The 20,481-nt window shown below is 44.1% G+C and overlaps 1 protein-coding gene across 3 annotated transcripts in view; it reads right to left on the reverse strand.

Annotated features, from left to right (window-relative positions):
- RASAL2 (RAS protein activator like 2) overlaps nt 1–20,481 on the reverse strand; it is a gene marked incomplete at its 5' end in the record, with an annotated part of 164,192 nt that overhangs the window by 108,522 nt on the left and 35,189 nt on the right. For 2 of the 3 annotated variants that reach the window (XM_082287499.1, XM_082287498.1), the window contains one exon: nt 17,252–17,391. The exons of the other annotated variant lie outside the window; for it this stretch is intronic. In XM_082287499.1, coding sequence (XP_082143625.1) covers nt 17,252–17,300 — 49 coding nt within the window. Of the gene's footprint in view, nt 1–17,251; nt 17,392–20,481 lie in introns of those variants that run through there. 3 annotated transcript variants of the gene reach the window in all.

A 20,481-nucleotide genomic window follows, 5' to 3' on the forward strand; every position in this document is an offset into this window, starting at 1 on the left:
TTTATTGGTGTGGCCAGGGGTTGGACCACAGCTCTGTACAGACCTAACAATACAGAGAAAGGCTTCAATAAGCACTCTACATGAAGCCCAAGAACATCAAAGTCACAGTTTAGTTTAAGTTTGAGTAACACTGAGAAGGCTTTTTACTTTTTTTTTTACTTCTGATTTCACTTTTTATTTCATGTTACCACTGCTTAGACGACCACATTTCATGATCAAAGAAAAGTTACCCTTGGCCTGGCTGAGGTTCCACAGTGTACTCTACAGAGGGTAAAAGGGTCTTTCTCAAAGTGCTTCTAAAAAGGCAGACAAGGTTTACATGTTTATTAACATAAAAACACTGATACACAAGTTTAAAAGAATTGTCTTATTGATAGACTAAACAGCTAACTTAAAAATTTTGGCATGGGCTTCGAGTCAAACTGATCTCTCTCTTCCTTATACACATCGTCAGTAGCAATGATGATGTCCAAAAAACCCCTCTGTCTACACTAATCCAGTGCCACCAAGTTAAAACTGGTCTCAAGTGGCTCCAGCATTTCTTGTGTCCATAGAACATGCAGGCGAGTGATTCAGAAGGCAGAACTTTCTCCTTGATCCGCAGTCCAGTTACTCAGGCTCCAGTCCAGTCCTTCCAGAGCAGCAGTTTTTCCTGGGAAGCATTTACAGAGTCTCAGTATCACAGAGAAATCAGCTTACAGCAGTGACTGCCACTGTGTTAGTGACGTGAGATCCCCAGCCGTGCCAAGCCACCCACGCAGCTGTCAGCAGGTAAAATAATGTCAGGGGAAGAAAGGAGTTTGTCAATTAAGTTGAGAAAATCTGAAATATTTTCACTCTTGTTTTTAATACCATCTGCCTACAAACGTGATTCTCCACTAGCAAATCTTCCTCAGGGTTTTTTTTTGTTGTTGTTTTGGTAGTGTTTGCACTTCATTGTGCCAAATCATTCATTTAGCTGTTCAGAAAATTACTATTTTCTTCCTAACAATCCAGTCACTTAATCATCACATTTGACATGTTTAACAGCATATATTTCACTGCTCCTAGATATTGACAGAATTTATGCACAAAATGCAGATTTGCTATGTCAGAATGTAACTGTATCTCAGTTTTAAGACTGTCCTGGGAAAACAATCTTCCCCAACTTTGTAACATTCCACAGAAAATATACACAAGCAGCCTTACATCTGCACCGACCATATGAAGATAAATCTTTGGCAAGGGCCTCCTGTGTGAGAAGTCCGCTCTCCACCATTCAGCTCTCCGGAAAAAGTACCCAGCTCCGCTGCACAGAGCTTCAGCAATTTCCCTGAGCATGTTGTTTAATAAATACTAGCAGCCAATTAAAAAAGTCAAAAAGCAATACCACAGAAAACCCCAAATGCACCATTGCCAAGCAGCTGGAAGGAGGAGAACCTGGCTCTGATGTTACAAATTAATGTTTAATGCTTGCCTGCTCTCTGAGAGCTGTCTAGTGCTTGAGTAAAGGCACTATAACATGTAAAACTTGAGTTCATAGCTTATATTGTAAAGAAGGATGAACTGCACTCTCCCATGACTGAACTGCTCCATTCTAAATGGGTTTTGGACCAAACAAACTTACCAACTTCTCATTTTTTAGATTTTTTTACCAAGAAATAGAGGGAAAAAGGGGAAAGAAGAGAGTTAAAAAAGAAAAAAAAACAAAACCAAAATGCCACATGACCACCAACATTCGTGATAAACCCCGAACATTTATTCACCACGCTTGGGTTTTCAATCAAGTCCTCTCTTTTAATTGAAAGAATCAGCAGGCAAAGCAAATACCACTTCTGAGAAGATCCCAGTTCAAGCCATCAAATGAACTTTAACCTGTAGAAAAGTGAATCAAATTGCACCCTGTATCCTGCCCAGAGAAACCAGAAGGAATAGGGAGGGTCAGGGATCCTCGATTTAGCAGTCTAGCTCCCCTCAGCTCTTTTCCCATTTAAAACTAGCCCAATGCTCAGTGCATTGGAACAGCTCATGGAGGAGTAATCAATATATAAAGCAGAAATGAACACAAAAGTTTTCCAATTGACCCAACTTGACATGTAGTTAAATAGCACAGAAGATGAAAGATTTTTCCTTCCCTTTAAATTAGAGACTTCTCAAAATATTAAGTTTTGTTTATGCAAGGCTAAGTAATTAATGACCTAACATCCCCTTCCCATCTCCTATCACCAAGATGCATCTGTTTCCCCCTGCAACATTTCCTGCAGGTGGATATGACTTTTCCTCAGCTCAGCGCAGATCAGCGCACCTGACTTACTCGACCTCTTAATATTTAGTCCTAATTAATGTTTACAAGTTACACAGAGGAGGAATGAAACAGCGCCTTAGAAATTGTTGCATTTGGGATTAGGGTGACTCGAAGAGCCAGGCTTAGAGTTGGCATGGCTGGAAGCCAGAGATCCCTTACTGAGCCCAAACTGGAGCTCCTGAGAGCAACGCTGTCACGTGTGCCTCTCCCAAGCCTGGAGCTGGCAGAGCCTACCAGTGACCACACTGCAAGCTCACCTGTCCCAGATACATCAGGATATGCTGTTTCCACTATCACTATGCTGAGACTGAAGTGCCTCTGAACAAGCTAAATGGTGACAACAGAGCATTTAAATGCCACAGAGCACCTCATTTCCCTCACCTGAATTTTGGTGCCAAGGCAGGCTGCACCTGCTGTCCCTGCCCCACGATTCCAAGCCCAACCTGTTGTTACAGCCACAGCTGTGGTGAGGCAGCCTGACTCGGCTCTGCTTTTGCCATGGTCTAGTTCCTGATGGCAGGTACTGAAAACTCTTCAAGATGCACAGCAATTTCCACCTGAATATGAGGAAGAACTTCTTTACTGTGCAGTGACCACACACTGGAAGAGATTGTCCAGAGAGGTTGGGGAGTCTCCCTCACTGGAGATATCCCAGACCTGTCTGGATGCAATCCCTGCTCTGTGCTCCGGGATGACCCTGCTTGACCAAGAAGGTGGGACCAGATGACCAGCTGTGCTCCCTTCCAGTGTGACCCATTCAGTGATTCCTGCCCTCTAATTCCCTGGCAAAACCACTACAGTTTCTCTGCCGATACAAACTCCCCACGTGAAAGCCTCCTGGTTTCATTTTTCCATGCTGTTCCTGTGATCTGCATGAGAAGCTGCTACAGCCCTGTCAACTGAGCAGAGCAGAGAGAGATAATATAAATTTATGAGATGCTGGGCTTTTTTGGATGGATGCCAGGAAATGTTAGCAAGAAAATCCCATTTCAATACATCGCGAATAAACCTGCAGAACGGCGATGCCAGGTTTTAATTTCACTAGCAATCTTTTGTTGTTGTTGTTGACGACCAAACACAGCCCATGCCAAGTTTCAAGGGCCATAAAAATGTACATTTAGGAGCCAGCCAGGCACACGCAGAGGCTGAGCCCACACACAGCTGCGAGCCAGGCCAGCCAGCCAAGGGTTTTAGCAACATGCACTGGTGCAAATAATTAATTAATTAATTAATTAAATAAATGAATAAATGAATGGCCTGGAGGTAAACGCTCCGGCAACTGCTCTGCAGCACGGAAAGGCCTGGCAGCAAAATGACCTGTGTGCAGTGAGTGAGCTCAGAAATTTGCAGAGATTTCGGGATTTCTGAGAGGAAGGCAAGCCCCTGGCCCCAGCCTGTGGCACAGCTGCCCCCACAGGGGCGGCTCCTCCGCGGCCTTAACGCGGAGCTGTGAAGCCCCTGGCACGCGCAGGGAGCTCCGGCCGGCAGGAAACCCTCTGCAGCCACACATCACCAACCTGAGCCCCTGAGGAAAGACAGCTGCACTGGCCTACTTCACTGGCAACCTGTGCAACCCCACAAACAAATCTGTATGTTTATATAAATATATGGACTTTGACTACATAGAGCAAGAAGCACTCATGCCCAGTGTGACATCCATTTCTTCACGATTACAGGTTGGGCTTAGTACCCTCAGAAATACCACGCACAAGCTGCTCATTTCAGTGTTTAATAGCCTTGTGTTTCAGCAGGCAGAATTAACTTCCCATCACCCCTCTTCATTCCCAACTGAAGTGTTTGGGATTTTTGTGGAGAGAGTGGGGGAAAAAAATCATTGCTGCTGCAATCTTAAAGCAAGGGTTTTACCAGCAAAACACAGTTTTATTGCTAGATGGGATCGTTTTGCTCATCAAACCAACTGCAGCTTAAACTACTAAGAGAGGAAATACAGTTATACGGTATAGGCAACTTAATGGATAAACATCCCAAAAATGGTCTAGGAAACTATGCCCAAACAGCAGGTGCATTTATTAGAACTTTCCAGCCTTTATTTTTATATAACTAGAAAGTAACACATCCTCACTGCAGACTGCTGCAAAAATAAGACCTACCAGCTCTCCACCAAGGATGTTAGGAGCAGGGTTTATAATTTCATTCTGTATATTTTTTAATTAGTTGCTGTAACTGTTATTTTATTCCTCTTTTTTAATTTATGATTTATTTATTATCTTATTTTATCCTTTTTTAGAGTGAATAAACTATATCAACAACTCCTCCACACAACACTAGTTTTGCAAATAAATTTTTAAATGTAAATATATTTTAAAAGCTTCTCAAGCACTGGAAATCCCATGGTAAAGCCAACTAGCAGCAAAAGATAACCACCAGCTAATTGACAACAATCTCCAAAATCACTGGAGAGTGTAGGCTTACAGTGTATATAAATAAAGAACTTTAGCAACGTGCATAATGAAATCCTTGCATTTACCACCTAAACACCAGCAGTAAAAGAAATACTCTGTCTGCTGTGAGGACCTTTCAGACTGAATCCAACCTTGAACCCAAAACTGCCCAGTGCACCACTAAACCACGTCCCTAGACAGCATTAAAGCACTAGCCACGGACACGGGCACTGAGAGCTGGGCACACAACAAAACACAAGGAAGAATTTACAGATCCAGAATTATTTTAGGCTCTGAATTTAGGTAGGGAAATTCCTCGAGCAGGATGAGAACTATCCTAACACTCACCTTGCAGCCCCATCAGAATGTTGTGTTAATATCAGCAAATTAAAGTGCAACGGCTGACAACAAATCAGTCACATCTGGAATTAAAGATTAAACCTTCATCTAAATGGAGAAATAAACTCCAGAGAGGAAAGATGAAACATCCTGGTATCTCAAAATGCCAAAAGCCTGAAATTAAAACACTTAGGAGAAGCATGGAAAAAGGGTCTGTGCAAAATTCCAGGTGCTGCAGCACTACTACACCCTGCATAGAGAAAGCACTGAAAGAAACAACCAAAAGAGAAGGAAAAAAAAGAGATTGGGGGAGAAAAAAGAGCTTTTTCAAAATGCAAATGACCTTCTAACCAGCAGAGCTCTCTCCCCACAGGCTGTGTGTCAGGAACAGCCTCGAATCAGTGCTGAAGCCCCACGTCAGGGCCAGTGCTGAAGCGCTGGAATGAAGATGGACCTTCTGCCAGCCTGGGCCTGCTGCGAGCCCGGCGCCAGGCCTGCAGGAGATCCCAGTGCTGGCAACGGCGTGCAGGGCCGAGGGATGGAGCAAGGTGACCTGCAGGCACCAAAACAGCACAGGGCTCGGGGACAGAAGGGAGCATGCCCTCTTTGACTAACCCTCTGCGTGCCTGTGCTTTAAAGAACAGTTACAGATGTCCAGCGGAGGACATGGCTCGTGATACACCGCCTGATTGCCGAGAGGTGAGCCTGTCTGCCCTACCGCTGACTCTGGCCCGGGAATTCAAATGTACGAAAAAAGGCTCTCCCCAAAAGGGAAAGGTACAGAATAATTTCAGCCTTTGAAGGGAGAGGAAGGAGGGAGGAAGAGAAAGAAGATAATTTCTCTTTCAGACGCTATTTAAGGAACTAATTTGTGACACGTGCACTCACTTCCTCACTACAGGACAAAACAAAGAAGTGGACATCATGAAAAAGGATTTGCACCAAGCACAAGCCATTGCATCCCAGGCAGGGTCCCCGGCCACCAAAGCCATCCTGAGGACTGCTGTGGGTATCAGCTGCACATGGAGCCCTGTCCTCCAGCAAGCCGTGCACAAGCACTTCATCTCTTTTGTGCCTTTTCATTCATTATTATGGTGCCAGAGATCACTTCTGTTTCAAGTTCCAAAATGACTGGTTTTGCTTCACTAGGTGTGAACACCAGGTGACCAGAACTGCCTCTCTCTGAGGTCAGTCCTTCCCAAATGGAGCACAGTCCCATTTGTAAGTCTGTGCAAGCAGCACTTCCAGTAGACAGCCACTGTTCAGCAATCTCTTTAAAAAAAATATATATATTCTCAACTATTTTCATTACAAAAAAATTTAACCAAAAGGTTTAACAGAACCATGAAAAAACCAAAGGAAGCAAACACCCCCAGAACTGCATGCTCTTGCTTAGAGCAAAAACCTCTCAAGTTGACATTTCTGAAATGCCTTTTTTTTTTTGTTGTTTTCTCACTTCATCGGTAAAAGGGAAAATGAGCTGATATTTGCTATTTTTACCTAAACCACACTAGCGCTGTTAGTAAACCGTGCTCCATCCTCACCAAGCAGCATGGAACTGCTGTGAACAATAAAGTCTGACTCTGAAATTGTACCTTGACGTCTCAAGCCAACCTGCCAACAAGTCCAGAATATTTGCTCTAAATATAAAACACAAAGGCACTCTGGGTTTTATAAAGACACAAGCAACTACCAGAGTTAGACTAAATTAATGAGCATGTGTATTCCAATTCCAACAGACAGGACAGCACCCGTCTGGCTTCACTTAGGAACTTGTTATAATCTCTGCCTTATAAAAAGGTTTTTACGCATATGTAACACTCATATACCAGTGAGACATAAAATCAGGATGTAATCAAATCTCCACAGTTTTATGTACAAATCCCTCGGGACTTCAAGCTGCAAAACTGAACGTGAATAATTGCATCTATTTTCTAATAAAGACCATGTGCTCTGAGCCACGAGTACACAAGTTTTCAAGAGCTCTGCATAATATTTTCGGAGGTATTTTTACTTCAAATAAGCAATCCAGTTAAGCAGAGATAAACATGCACACACATCAGTGTGACCTTGTTTAAACAACACACCAACCATTGGGATAAATCTGGTTGCCAAATCTAAATATAGAACTTCAGGAAAAAACAATGGAGTTTGAGTAGAAGAGGCCTTCTCCTATTTACTGTTTACCTAATTATCCAAACGAATGTGCAGTTTGGCCTCTCTCCCCTTTTCGAGCAGCATGACCACTTTCCCACTGGGAGCCAGGAGAGCTCTGGCTGTTACTGGAATCACAGCGTGATCCGGCACATTTGATGCTCCGAGTGCACTTGGTGCAATTTCAAAGCTTGTCTCACGGTTTGGGTATGTGCACACTCTGCTTCCCCCCAGACAGCCCCATGCCTGACACAAGGCAGATAGGCACTGCAGGACTGAGTCACTGCTACAGAAACAGGCTTTTTAAAAAAAAAAAAAAAAAAAAAAAAAAGAATTTTTTTTCAAATGAAGGCACGGGGGGAGGAAGAAAAATCCCATTCAAAACCCACTCTAAGTTTCCAACTTTGGGTGCCCAAGCAGGAAACGAAGGGAGGAGGGAGCACGGGGCAAAAGGAGGAGGAGAAAGTTCTTCTATTCAGGGTTATATTTTTAGACTACTATTATTTTGTTTTGTCACTGTGCTACAGAAGCTAGACCTGTGTGAATTAATGCAGCATTATCCTTTCTAATTTTTGCTAAGTCCAGGCTGCAGTCTTAACCTAATCTCCTTACGTGGGACACGGCAGGGCACTCGCTCCCCCTGCCCTGCTGTGGCTCCTATCTTTCCACCACACATTCCTGCCTGCAGCACACATCCAGCCATGTATTCCCTCTCCTCTTTCCCAAAGCACGTAAAAAAACAAGGAGAATTCCCCCCTTTTGTGTTTGGAAACAGAATCTATGCACTGAGGGCACCGAACCTGAAATGCTGATCTGTTGTGAGGCACGCCAAGATCACGGGATTTGTAACCACAACGTATGGGAAGGAACACCGCCGAAAAGCTTTTCCTTCTTGCTAAAAATACTCACATCTTAAAGTGTCTTTGCCCTCCTTGATCTATGGATATTTATAAGCCAAATTTTGCTGGGCAGGCTGAGGCTAGAGGAGAGAAATCTGTACCCTCTACTCCCTGCTCTATTTTAATCCGTAACAGTTATGCATCCCATTTATTCTTATTGTTTCAAGGCAAGTTCGTTTTAACTTGTATTTTTTTTAACAAGTTGCTCTCCCCAGCTGTCATTATTAGGGTTATTGTCAAACTATTTTTTTATTTCCTTTCTCCATGTTTGCACAGCACAGGCCCAACCCATTTGCGACTTCCCTCCCTAGATGCAAGTTGCCACGCATAGATCAATTACACAGAAATACAATGACTTACAGTAAAGAAATCATTTGGGAAAAAACAAACATATGGACCTCAACTTATTTATAAATATCTTCAAAAAAGAGCCTGGAAACATCCCATCCCAGGCTGGCGGTGCTCAAGGCAGAAGTGGTGGGGAGTGGCAAGGGAAGAGGCAGACAGACAAGGATTTTATTTTTTGTCTTATTAAAGTTTTGTTTTCTTCTTTCCAGAAAAAACAAGAAAGGCCAGGAAATCCTCAGAATTTGGCATTCCCAACACCACCTCATTAGATGAACACAAGGTCCTCGCTTCCTGTTCCCTCCTCACTTCACAGCCAGCGAGGACGGAGCAGGACAACGCCAACACCAGGAATGCTACAAACAGAGAAAAAGCCCTGTAAGTCAACCCTGTGCAAAATTGGAGTTATTCTGTTTACTTCTATTCCATACTAATGCATCCAGGTTTTTTTAACTAGGAAAACCCAGGTCAGGTCTTAGAGTCACTAAAGCTCCTCCTACACTTCTCATCTGTGGACCAAAAACTAACTGGCCAAGCCACCTGCAAAATAGTCTCTTCTCTGACCATCAGCAGCCAGAAGAATTTTGGGGTAACGATGGTTAAACAGGAAGGAAGGATGAAAGGAAGAGATCCCCAAGCTCAGAACAACTCTCTCCTTGCTTGCAAGCCTGATGTAGGGGAAAGGAGGGGACACAGGGACCCAGTTAGTGCTTCTCCTGCTCACACCAGGCACGGAGAAGTAGGAAAGGTGATGGAACACACAGAAAAATGTCCTTTCCAACCAATGCCATGGGCTCTGGCTTTGGAGCAGCTGGGTCCTCCTGCATCCCAATCAGAGTGCCAGGCACAAACAGCTTTAGACTAAAAGGTGCTGCTGCTCGGGATTGACACACAGTTTTGAGACCCATGAGAAGCTGCTGTGGTTTTACCACCGTGCAGCTGGCGTGACGTCCAGCAACAGGGGCCAAACTCACCACCCTGTACAAACACACCTTTAGGGACAACTGAAACCAAAACAAAACCACGTTCTTCCTGTCTGAGAAGCTGTCAAGCATATCAAGTCCTTCTTTTACCTTCTCAACTGTCTAGAAAAGTGACAGAAGAAAACTGAATATTACTCGGCAATAAACTGTAGAAGAAGACAAAAAAAAAGGGGGGGGGATAAAACTGAGTTTATCTCCTTATAATATAAACCCCTCAAGGAATATAATTTGCTGCAATTAAATACAAAAAGCCAATCCCCAAGATAAGCCTTAACAAATCACCTTGAGAGTTTAATAAATGTGGTTTGGTCTGGGGGATTTTTCAGTGCATCTGTTAATGCATTTACCTGGCCTGTCAAACATACTTCTGAAGTTCTCACACCAGATGAACACAGGAGCCAGAAGAGAAAGTGGGCAAGACAGTCCGGGACCACTGAGAGAACCGTTTCAACAAAGAGGTTTTGAATATTTAATTATTAAACTAGAAAGAAGTCTTGGGTCTCAGCTTGTATTATATAAAACTTCCCTGAACTTTTATTTACAAAGAGAGCAGGTTTAGATGAGCTATTGGGAAGGAATTGTTCCCTGTGAGGGTGGGCAGGCCCTGGCACAGGGTGCCCTGAGAAGCTGTGCCTGGCCCTGGATCCCTGGCAGTGTCCAAGGCCAGGTTGGATGGGGCTGGGAGCAGCCTGGGATAGTGGAAGGTGTCCCTGCCCATGGCAGGGGGGTGGGACAAGATGAGCTTTAAGGTCCTTCCAACGCAAACCTTCTGGGATTCTATGATAAATTCATCTACCAGACACAGCAACGTCACCATGGGACGCACATCTGCCATCTAACTTTCGGATTCGGACTCTCACAGATGAGCAAGAAATCACTGATACCAAAGTGCTTGAGAAGAGCTGGTAACGCTACAGATATTTACTGCCCTACAGTAAATATACAGTTGCTTTTACACTTTAAAAAAAATTTAGTTGTTGATATGTAGAATAACCCTTATACAGTCTTCAGATATAGAAGAGTTACCTTAACAAGCTCTCTTTTGAGTCTGCATTTCAAGTCTTTCCTTTCTGGATCACAGAAGATTAGGCACAGGCTGTATTTCTGATGCATGGAAGGCATGAGCTCTTCTGTCTCTATTTTCTTTGCTCCCCATCATCCACAGACGATGTTCCCCAAGCAGCTGAGAAGTGGAATGCTCTGTTCCCAGAGCCAGCACCATGAGTCACTGTGCACTCACAAGACAGGGTATGAGATCTCCCAACACTTTCCCCCCAAATCCCAACCGCTCTGCAAACCTTCATAACCTAAATTAAACAGCTTTTGTTATCAAGTGAATAAAAATTCACATTTCCTGCCAAACCACTAAACCACATTTGAAGGGTAAAACGTACACCCAATTTAGCATTTCTTCGTGGTTTAGGTGGAAATTCAGATATGCAGAGACTGACTTTGCAAAGCTGCAATGGTCATCTTGACAGAGGAGGATAACTAAGACTGTGAAGTCAAGAGAGAATCAACTTGACATTTACTGGATCTCAGAAGTACAGGCAAAGGCCAGGAAATCCCAAACCCACTGCTCCCACTGGGCTGTTGTACCCTGCAGGAACCCTGGCTGTGAGCTGCCCTTGTAGGAGCACTTGGTTGTTCTGAGCTCTTCAAAACCTTTCACTTTGGTTCTTCTGGTTTTACAATTCCACATTTTCAAGTGTCTCATCAAAGGAACCTGTAAGGAAAGGTGGGAGGACACAGACACCTCTTAAACTGCCTTTGTTAACTAATCACTCTGCACTGGAATTTGAAGTCTGCAAGAAGTTTTCCAGAAATAGTGCATGATTTATGCAGAGATGATTGCACATCAATTTCTTATTCAGAATCTTTGTCACATTCACTGGGAAAAAAAGTTGAGTTTATTTCTGTCCTTCATTCTTCTACCCTATTGGGTTCTTTCAGTTACTTTTCCCTCTCACTCTCCTCTGCTCTTCCCATGCAACAACTATCAAACACAGCCAATAAATGGATTAAATCACACAAGCTTTCCTGTTGTAGTCACTGTACTTTTCACAGCTGAATAGTCCATATCCATTCCATTCCCATTTACAGGGATTGATCATTGAATTGAACAGGAGAGTTCATCCACCTGCACCTCTGCTTTCAGTCTATTTTTGAAAGTCCTTCTTATAACTAGACTAGCCAATGAATCACAGTTCAACAGATTCAATAATGCAAAACATTTCTATTCCAACACCAACTTACATTCTCTTTTTGAAGCTGGCAATGAGAGAATATTAAAATAGAAGCTGCAGCTCTTTTATCATTAAGATCTCTAGATTTTGTACTACATAGATATTAAGGGAACTTCTGAATGAACCAGAAGGTGGCAATTTCTGGGTAATCCCACCAAAGCCAGAGAAAGGCAGGGGGAAGGGAAATCACTGCTCTCACATTCTTTTCCTATTATTTAATGCAATACAATTAAATGCAAGGGTTCCTTGTAAAATGACTGAAGCCAATCACCGCAAACTACACCAGAGGTTAAATTAGGCAGAGTTTATGCAGCAATACAAAAGAGGATAGTGACACACAACACAGTGCCTTGCTAAAGGATGAATAAATGGGCATTTAAAGCTCAGAAACACAGAGCCAGAAACAAGAGGGGAAACAAGGCTGAGAGAGGAAGGGCAAGGGAAGAGAAGGAAGAAACATGTGTTCATTATCTCAAGAGCTTAACTCCAGAGATTCCAGAAGGAGTAAAGACGCAGCAAAGAGATTCCAGTGCAGCAGCTTCTGACACAGGTCTAATGCTGCCATTACCTCGCCATACACACTTGAGAACTGATGTGCAGCTCTGGAAATCTGACAGGTAGAAAGCTGCAATTTAGCAAGAATAGTTATTTAAAGCACTTACTCGGGAAAAAGCCGAATTTAGCTCAAAGGAGAGCTGGCTGCTGCCTGTGATTGCCCCAGAAAGTACCTGGCCACGGCAAAAGTTTCACACAGGGACTTTTAAAACTTTAAAATCTACAGGCACAAGCAGGAAATTAATGTTTGTATTTTTTCTGGCTAGCCTAATTATAACTTTCAGCCCCAGAGTTACTTCCAGTACTTGCAAAACTCAGTTTAAATTCACTCTTCCTACTACCTAAGCTATCACCTAATTTGTTATCTCCTCTCAGGCCCTACTAAAACTGAAACTGGAAACCGCATTTTCTAAACTAATTCTCTTACTGTTATCTGATAACAACCCTCAGGATTACAAATTTAATCACAATAACAACAGAATACACTGACGAGTGAACCCAAACACTTCCAGTGTTTACACCAGCAGCAATAATTAGTGTTTTGTCATGTCAGAAAGTGACTGTAGATTTACCCACAAGGAAAGTGACTGGAACAATACAAGCAACTTCCTTGCAGTCCCTTACCGAAGGGGAGATAGAGATACAAGAAAATAGGAAAAAGGTTACTTTTAATAGAAGGTACCCTCAGAGGCAATGCAATTTATTGACCAAGTGATTTATTACTAATCCAACTTTGCTTTTGAGAGGCTAAAATGTTTTCATTATTGCAAAAAAATATTTAAAAGAAAATATATATTAGGTTTCCCAGCAAACAGAAATAGGAGCTTGCTAAAATTTTTTATTTTACGTGGCTCAATTTCTTCTCCCTCCTGCAATTATCTGTCTGCAGAGGAAATAGCACACAACATTCCGTGCCTGGCTAGGAGGTTCATAAGAACAATGAACATACAAGGTAATACCACATTATTTTTAAACTGATTTTTTTCTTTCTTGTTTTGTTAGGTTTTTTTTTTTTAAAGAATATTAAAAGCCTTTCTGCAGATAGGATTCTGACGGCTCCATGAGAGAAGAATGCAGCACTGCTAAATGCAGAACAGATTTATTTAGAATATTGCTGACACCTGTGCTGCAGGACTGCCACTAAACGAGATGCTTTTCCTGGTAAGCCTGTTCTAGAACATGTCCACTTGAACGGGCAGCAGAAATGTCACTGCACTCAGGTGATCAAATCCATCCTGAAACTCCCTTAGCCATGGGTCCTGATACGACAGCTCAGGGGCTACCACCCTTAGCAGCCATACTGCCCTACAGAAAGGTAAAGGTCCCTGATGTCTCATCCTCAGCACTCCAGACAGAAGATATTCCTGATGCTTCAACAAAATTACCCGAGATCCCTGGTGCTGCCATTATTTACCTGCCAGCAAACAGCACAGTAAAGATGGTGCAACCGTTAAGGCTTCTGCTTTTCTGCTATTTCAGAGCTTTGATGTGACAACTTGAAAGTTCATTTAACAGCTTCCTGCATCCACTGTCACCCGGCAGAACCCCCCCAGGTGATATGGCAACATCATCTGTGGGGATGCAGCTGAAATAAGGGGTGTCATAGTCAGAAAACAAAGGATACTGCTTAGCTGAGCCCTTCTCATTATGTTTTTGTCGCTTTGCTGTTCTCTAACGTGTTGAGTTTTCCATCCAGTTTGTATTTTTATATTTTATAAGACAAACGGTGTTCAAGAAAAACCAGATTCAGTTGACTTAAATGTCTCTTCAGGTAGGGCATGGCTCGAGCTTATTTCAGTTTATCCCAAATCCAAAGAACAGTTTGCATCTTCTCTGCAGTTGTACACCATCAGACAGACAAATTAAAGAGTATTTAAAAGTAGCAGAGATCTCAGGAGAGGAGAGATAAATCCAGCAGCATTTGTTAGGCTTGCAAAATGCCATTTGCTGACTTTGACCATGACATTTTATAACCTTTTTGTTTTAAATAAAGATCAAAACCTTAGGATGTTCAGTTTCACCACTTCATGAAGTGTTCACAAGTTCTCTGGCATAACCAACCTTAAACATATTTATACATTAATAGGAGTCAATAAAAATATTTCATTATAGGAAAACAATACATTCTGTAGAGGTCATTAAAAAACCTACTGTCTCAATGTATGTGGAATATAAATCCTGCTGAAATAGGATGTGACCACATCTGTTCTTATACAGAAGTCACCTCTTAGAAGTCCCTTTTAAAGTCTGATGTTTCATGTAGTTCATTAATCCTGAAATCTCTGAAAGCTGCTCTAAGTTGTTGGTGCCTAATCAAATGCATGAATTTGGACCACACAAACCTATGATCACTTTCAGATCTCCTTCAAGTAAGTCTCTCCCTAGCAACTAAGAATGGACAAAAATGTTATTTTTTAATGATATGAGAAGTGTTAAATAAAGAAGAATGGTCATCAAAGACTGCTTACTAAAGACAAAATCAGCCTCTTTTGCAGCAGACTTTTTCTGCCAAGATTACATGTGACAACACAGACTAAACTAAGGTGGAGATCTGTATTTTTGCTGCTACCCACTCCATATACACTGGAAAATAAATACTGTAAGTGTCCTTTGTGCTTCTTTATAATGTTTCCTTCCTGTGCCATTTCTTTTTCCATCTGACTGCTAACTGTGTTCCTTTTATCCATGGACTAGTGTGGAGACCTGGGCAGCAGGCTGGGATTATGGAACTGAGGTCTCAGCACTCAACACCCCCCAAATACAGAAACCAGGCTGGCTTCCCTGGGGCAGAATATTTACACACCCTGTCCAAGTGCTTTTTCAATGGGTACACTTGTTCCAGGATCACATTCCCTTCATCCCATTCTCTCAGCACCCCCAACTTCCTAACATCCTGCAGGCATTTAGAAAAAACCCGTTTAACACACCTCTCCGCAGTGTAAATAATGAGATTTAAGGAAAAAAACCAAAATAACACAGCTCTCCAGGGGTTCTGAAATCATGCTGAAAGTAATCAAAGCCAAGGCTATTTCATGTTGCCCTACTGGCTGTGTTTCTCTCAACAACAAATTGTGCTTTCAAACATTGATAGACTAAAACTTCTCTGAAGAAATGTACACAGGGTATGGACACAAGGCAAATGTGTGCTCTAATCACTTAATATCTGCTAGACTTGCCTATAAAAAAACACCTCTGCATTAATTCTCAGACTGACTTTTTCTTTAAGTGAAATTTCAACTAGAATAATTCCATTCTCCTTATCCCTGCAGCAAGTAAAAGAGGCCTGGAAGAGACCTGGAGAGGGACTTTTGACAAGGACATGGAGTGACAGGACAAGGGGGAATGGCTTCACACTGACAGAGGAGAGGATCAGATTAGATACTGGGAAGAAATTCTTCCCTGTGAGGGTGGGGAGGCCCTGGCACAAGCTGCTCAGAGAAGCTGTGGCTGCCCCACCCCTGGAAGTGTTCAGGGTCAGGTTGGAGGGGACTTGGAGCAACCTGGTCTAGTGGAAGGTGGGAGGTTGGAATGAGATGAGCTTTAAGGTCCCTCCCAACCAAACCATTCCATGGTTCTATGACATTTATTTTCACTCGGCTTCTTTTAGTAAAGACTGGTTAATTTGCCCAAAGTCCTAAGCTATTTATAGAGAGATCAAGGAGATCTGCTCTACAGTTTCCTGTATTTGTCACACCACATCTGTCACAAAGCAATCAAGGAGATTACTCTGTTTCAAGTTATACCTCCATTCTTCTTGAAGGCAGAAATTCATGGATTCTGAGAAGTCCTGAGTGAGTAAGGAGAGACCAGTGAGTTTGGGCTAGAAGGGAACAGCAACAAGACCTCCTTCCCAGCAAAGGGCAACGCAGTACTTGGCACGTCCCGTCCGTAACTTCTCCACGAGAGAAGTGCTTGTGCCTGAAGTGCCCCCTCCACAAACATGCTCTCAGCTGCAGCCCTGGCAGAGACGGGCAGCAGCCAATAACACACACAAAAGACCTCATTTCCAAAACCAACTTTTCATTAAAATCCACACACTGATAAAATTGGCACTCGGATAAACTTTACCACATGTGGCTCAGGTTGTGTCCTCCTATCCTTATCCCAACCTGGAGCAAAGAAGTTGTCCTGCTTCAGGAGGGCTGTTTCAGTCTTTGATAACTCACCTAATCAGTCCTGATTAGTCAGAGTCATTGAAGAGCCTTCTGCCCTATTAAAGAGTCATTCCCTCAGACATGGCGCTGCAGAAATTGTTCCCTGCTGAGGCAGTTTGATATGCCTGCTTTGCAGAGCAGCAGCATGAAGAAAGGTGCTTGCACCAGAAAGACACAAGGCTAATAAAATCAATTCTTGACATTTGAGACAGCCTCTTAAAAACAGTCACCGGGTATGCACATAATCATGCTCCATAATTATACTAATTTGCACAATTAAGAGCTGGATAAACACCATAAATTTAAATGAAAAACCCCAGGCACAGGCTGGTGTTGCTACTGGAATACTTTAAAATCCAAAATACCCGACACTGCTGATGACAATTTCTGTAACCGTGCAACATGAGAGCACCTTAACTGAAATCCAGACAGATACCTGCTGCCAAATCAAAAGAACAGGAACAAAGCAATAAAATAGTTTCTTCTACAGCTCATCAGCGTTGTTTTCTTCTCAACCTCATCTTTTGGTGCAGTCACAGCTGACACAACAGTTTAAATGCTCCTGAGATGCCCGCCTCCTGCAAGCTCCCCACTCCCTCCAAAACTTTCAAATTCGACAGACTGGTGCTGCTGTTACAGAGCCAAGCTAAGGCAGAAATCCCAGGGCAGGCTAAGACACAGACTTTAAACACACATTCATCTGGATAGCCATCTTCTCCATGGACAAAGGTTTTGGCATTTTCAGGTTGCCATCTCACACTGGAGACGAAAGATGGAAACAGCAGCAATACCCAACAGCTCTCTGCTCGCTACCACATTTCTCCTCCCAGGCACCCAAACTCTTCTGAGCAGTTATCTCTCCCATCAGGCAAGATGTTTCCCGTACTCACCACTCCATGTCTTTGCCTGCATCAGCATCTTCCTCATCAGGCTTGCCATACTGGAATTTTCTGTTGTCTAAACCTGCTCAGGCACAAACCAGGTGGAAGAGGTAAAAAAAGACACCTGCATCTTGTCTCTGCCAGCGCCGTGGCTTTTCCTCCAGAGGCTGCAGAGCGACTGCAGGAGCAGGGCTGAGCACACACACACACACACACACGCGTGCATGCACACGCACAGGAAGCCTGGAACTGAATCAGTGTTAAACGGAGCGACTTCCTTCTTCATGCTCCAGTATCTCGGCCGTAAACAAGCACTGCGGATTCGCTAAGCGAAGCCGAAAAGTCCAGCAGTGAAGGACAAAAGAAGGGAGTGGCTCCAGCAAGGAATAACTATTTTAAATACACAAACATCTTCCCATCAGATTAAAACTAGCTTTTAAATTAGGCAGATTCTGAAGCCATTGTTGTGACAGGGTAACTCAAGACAAACAGGAGACGCTGCTTCCTCCTCTGGAGAGGTCCCCTGGATTTCCAGGACGAGGCGTCCCATAAGCATTCCAAGTGCCTGGTCAAAAAGTGTGCATGAAAAGTGTTCCAGTCACTCCAGGGATAGAAGGCAAAAAAAGGGGAGGCAGATGCAGAAACGAGCCAAAGAAGTTGTACCAGCAGCTACAGCTGCTGCACCTGGCAGCGCAGGAGCAGTGGAGGAGCAGAGGAGGGACACTGAGATGCTGTGTGGCTCAGAGCATATGGCTTTGGCTACCAGCCTGCCCCACAAGGCAGCCCCCAGCTCTCCAGGAACAAGGTGAGCCCGGCAGAAATGAGTGTGCGTGCAGGGATGTGGCAGGAGTCAAACGCATCCTCCCCACAACGTTTCATGCACAGCCTGCTTGTGTTCTGGGAGAGATCTCCACCTCACCACACAAAGCCTCAGGCTCCTTCAGTTTCCAGTGGCTTTCCCCACCATTTGTGGCATTTACCTCACAGCAGCGCCATCTCTGAGCAAACAGAGCACACCACCAGCATGCACCAAACCCTTTTGCACAGATCCAGGGGGCTCTAACGTTTGCTCCCCTGCTGGCAACAAAAGCTCTGTTGATGGAGAAGAGAGCAGGCAGGTCAAGCTGCACTGATCCAAAATGCTCCAAAGGAAGATGATGATTTCTTTGACAACTCCATTGGCTCCCCAGCAGGTCCATGTACTTGGCAGGCAGGATGAGCAAGGGCAAGCAGAGCCCATGAGAGATACAGCAGCAGCCACTTGGGTCCAGCGCTGTGCTTACAGACACCCTGCTGCAGACTGTGACAAGCTGGGTGGCTCTGGAGCGTGTCCTACCTGGTGTGTGAAGGGAGAGAGACACACACAGACTGCCCCTTTGCTCTGTCCAGCAGCAGCTCTCCAAACCTGCATGTCTGCTGCCATCAGGGAAGCCTGCCACATCCCAGCGTCCTTGGAAGGAGAGGAGAGGGAAGAAGGACGGGGCAGTCTTGGTCCATCCCCAAGGGTCAGCCAAACAGCGACCATTCTCACCTTGGCTGGGACACAGACACAGCAGCCCTCCTGCTCACAGTAATGCAGTGCTTGGAAAACACAAGTCCAAAGGTGGACTTCCCCCATCCAGCTGGGGCAGGAAAGGCTGAGATTCACGTGGCTTTGCAGCACTGGAGACTCTCCCTGTCTCTGAAAGTACACCAGTTATGGTAGTTCTTGGAGCCTTTGGCAGGCAGTGTCTTTGCTGATAACACTAATGAGATAGGGCCTGACCTCCATAGGGTTTCTCAAACCAAGCCCCACTGTGGCTGGGACAAAAGGCTGAGTGAGGAGAAAGCTGGGAGCTGGGCAATCCTTAGCCTCAAGATGATGAGAAGTGCCTGTCTGGAAGAGCTGCCAGCCTATGCATTTTCAGCCATGCTTTTGTTTATCTTTCTCTCAAAGACCACTTATCTCATAAAAGGCTTTTTAACATCTAAACTAAAACACTGAGAGATCTGCAACTGTTCAAACACCCTTTTTATTACCACCTTGCAAAGCTGGCTACTGAAAGACCACCATTTTTTGTTACTCTCTTAATAAGGCAACAGCAGATTCTTCTCCCCCTCTTCTTTTCACCCAGTCTTTCAAGAAATTAAATTCTTATCGAAGTAAAGTACAATTAAATTGCTGATATCCCTTAAGGTTAACTGCAAGATCAAGGGGTTGGAGTCAATAAAGAAACAATGCTGCTCTCAAAATGAAAATTCACATGAATCTTTCCAGGTACAGTGGAGAAGTTTCACAACCCTCCACATAAGAGAAGTCAGCTGCAGAGAGGAGAGGGAGCACAGGGGAAAGCAGTGTGAAAGCCCAGAGGCCTTTTGCCAAAGGGCTCCTTCTCCTCATTCCACCGTCCAAGCCTGAAAAGCAATGCTTCATTGTGGAAGAACTGCACACAGTTTCAACCTTTCATTTCCATTTCACCAGGAAAACCTTGCTAGCACGCAAGAGTTGCGCTGAGAAATTATCCCTCCGTCTTTGTTCCCCTTCTCTAGACCGGGTTTGGGTTGGAAGGGACCTTAAAGCTCATCTCATACCAACCCCTTGCCATGGGACACCTTCCACTAGATCAGGTTGCTCCAGCCTGGCCTTGGACACTTCCAGGGATCCAGGGGCAGCCACAGCTTCTCTGGGCACCCTGTGCCAGGGCCTGCCCACCCTCACAGGGAAGGATTTCTTCCAATACCCCATCTAACCCTGCCCTCTGGCAGTGGGAAGCCATTCTCCCTTGTCCTATCACTGCATGCCCTGGTCAAAACTCCCTCACAGCTCTCTTGTAGCCCCTTTAGGTGTCAGAAGGTGCTGTAAGGTCACCTTGGCACCTTCTCTACTCCAGGCTGTACAACCCCAACTCTGCCAGCCTTTCTTCACAGGAGAGGTGCTCCAGCCTTTTCTTCCCCAGATTATATTCATGGCCATTCTCTGGACTCGCACCAACAGGTCTCCATCTTTCTTGTGAGGGAGAGGCTGGTGCAGTCCAACATGCCACCTAACTGCCTCAATACACTTTTTTATGTACACATCTACCAAAAGACACTCAGAAGTTAATTCTTCAAGTGTAATGAAGTCACTGCTAGAGTACGAAACACAAACCATTTCTTTAATACCCATTAGCCAAAGAAGGCTTCACATTAACACCCTCATCTCTGCCAAGTACCAAAATGATTACCACATGACTATTAACAGAGTTCCTTGGCAGGGTGAT

Source organism: Coloeus monedula, assembly GCF_965178545.1.
Source record: "Coloeus monedula genome assembly, chromosome: 9".
NCBI lineage: Eukaryota > Metazoa > Chordata > Aves > Passeriformes > Corvidae > Coloeus > Coloeus monedula.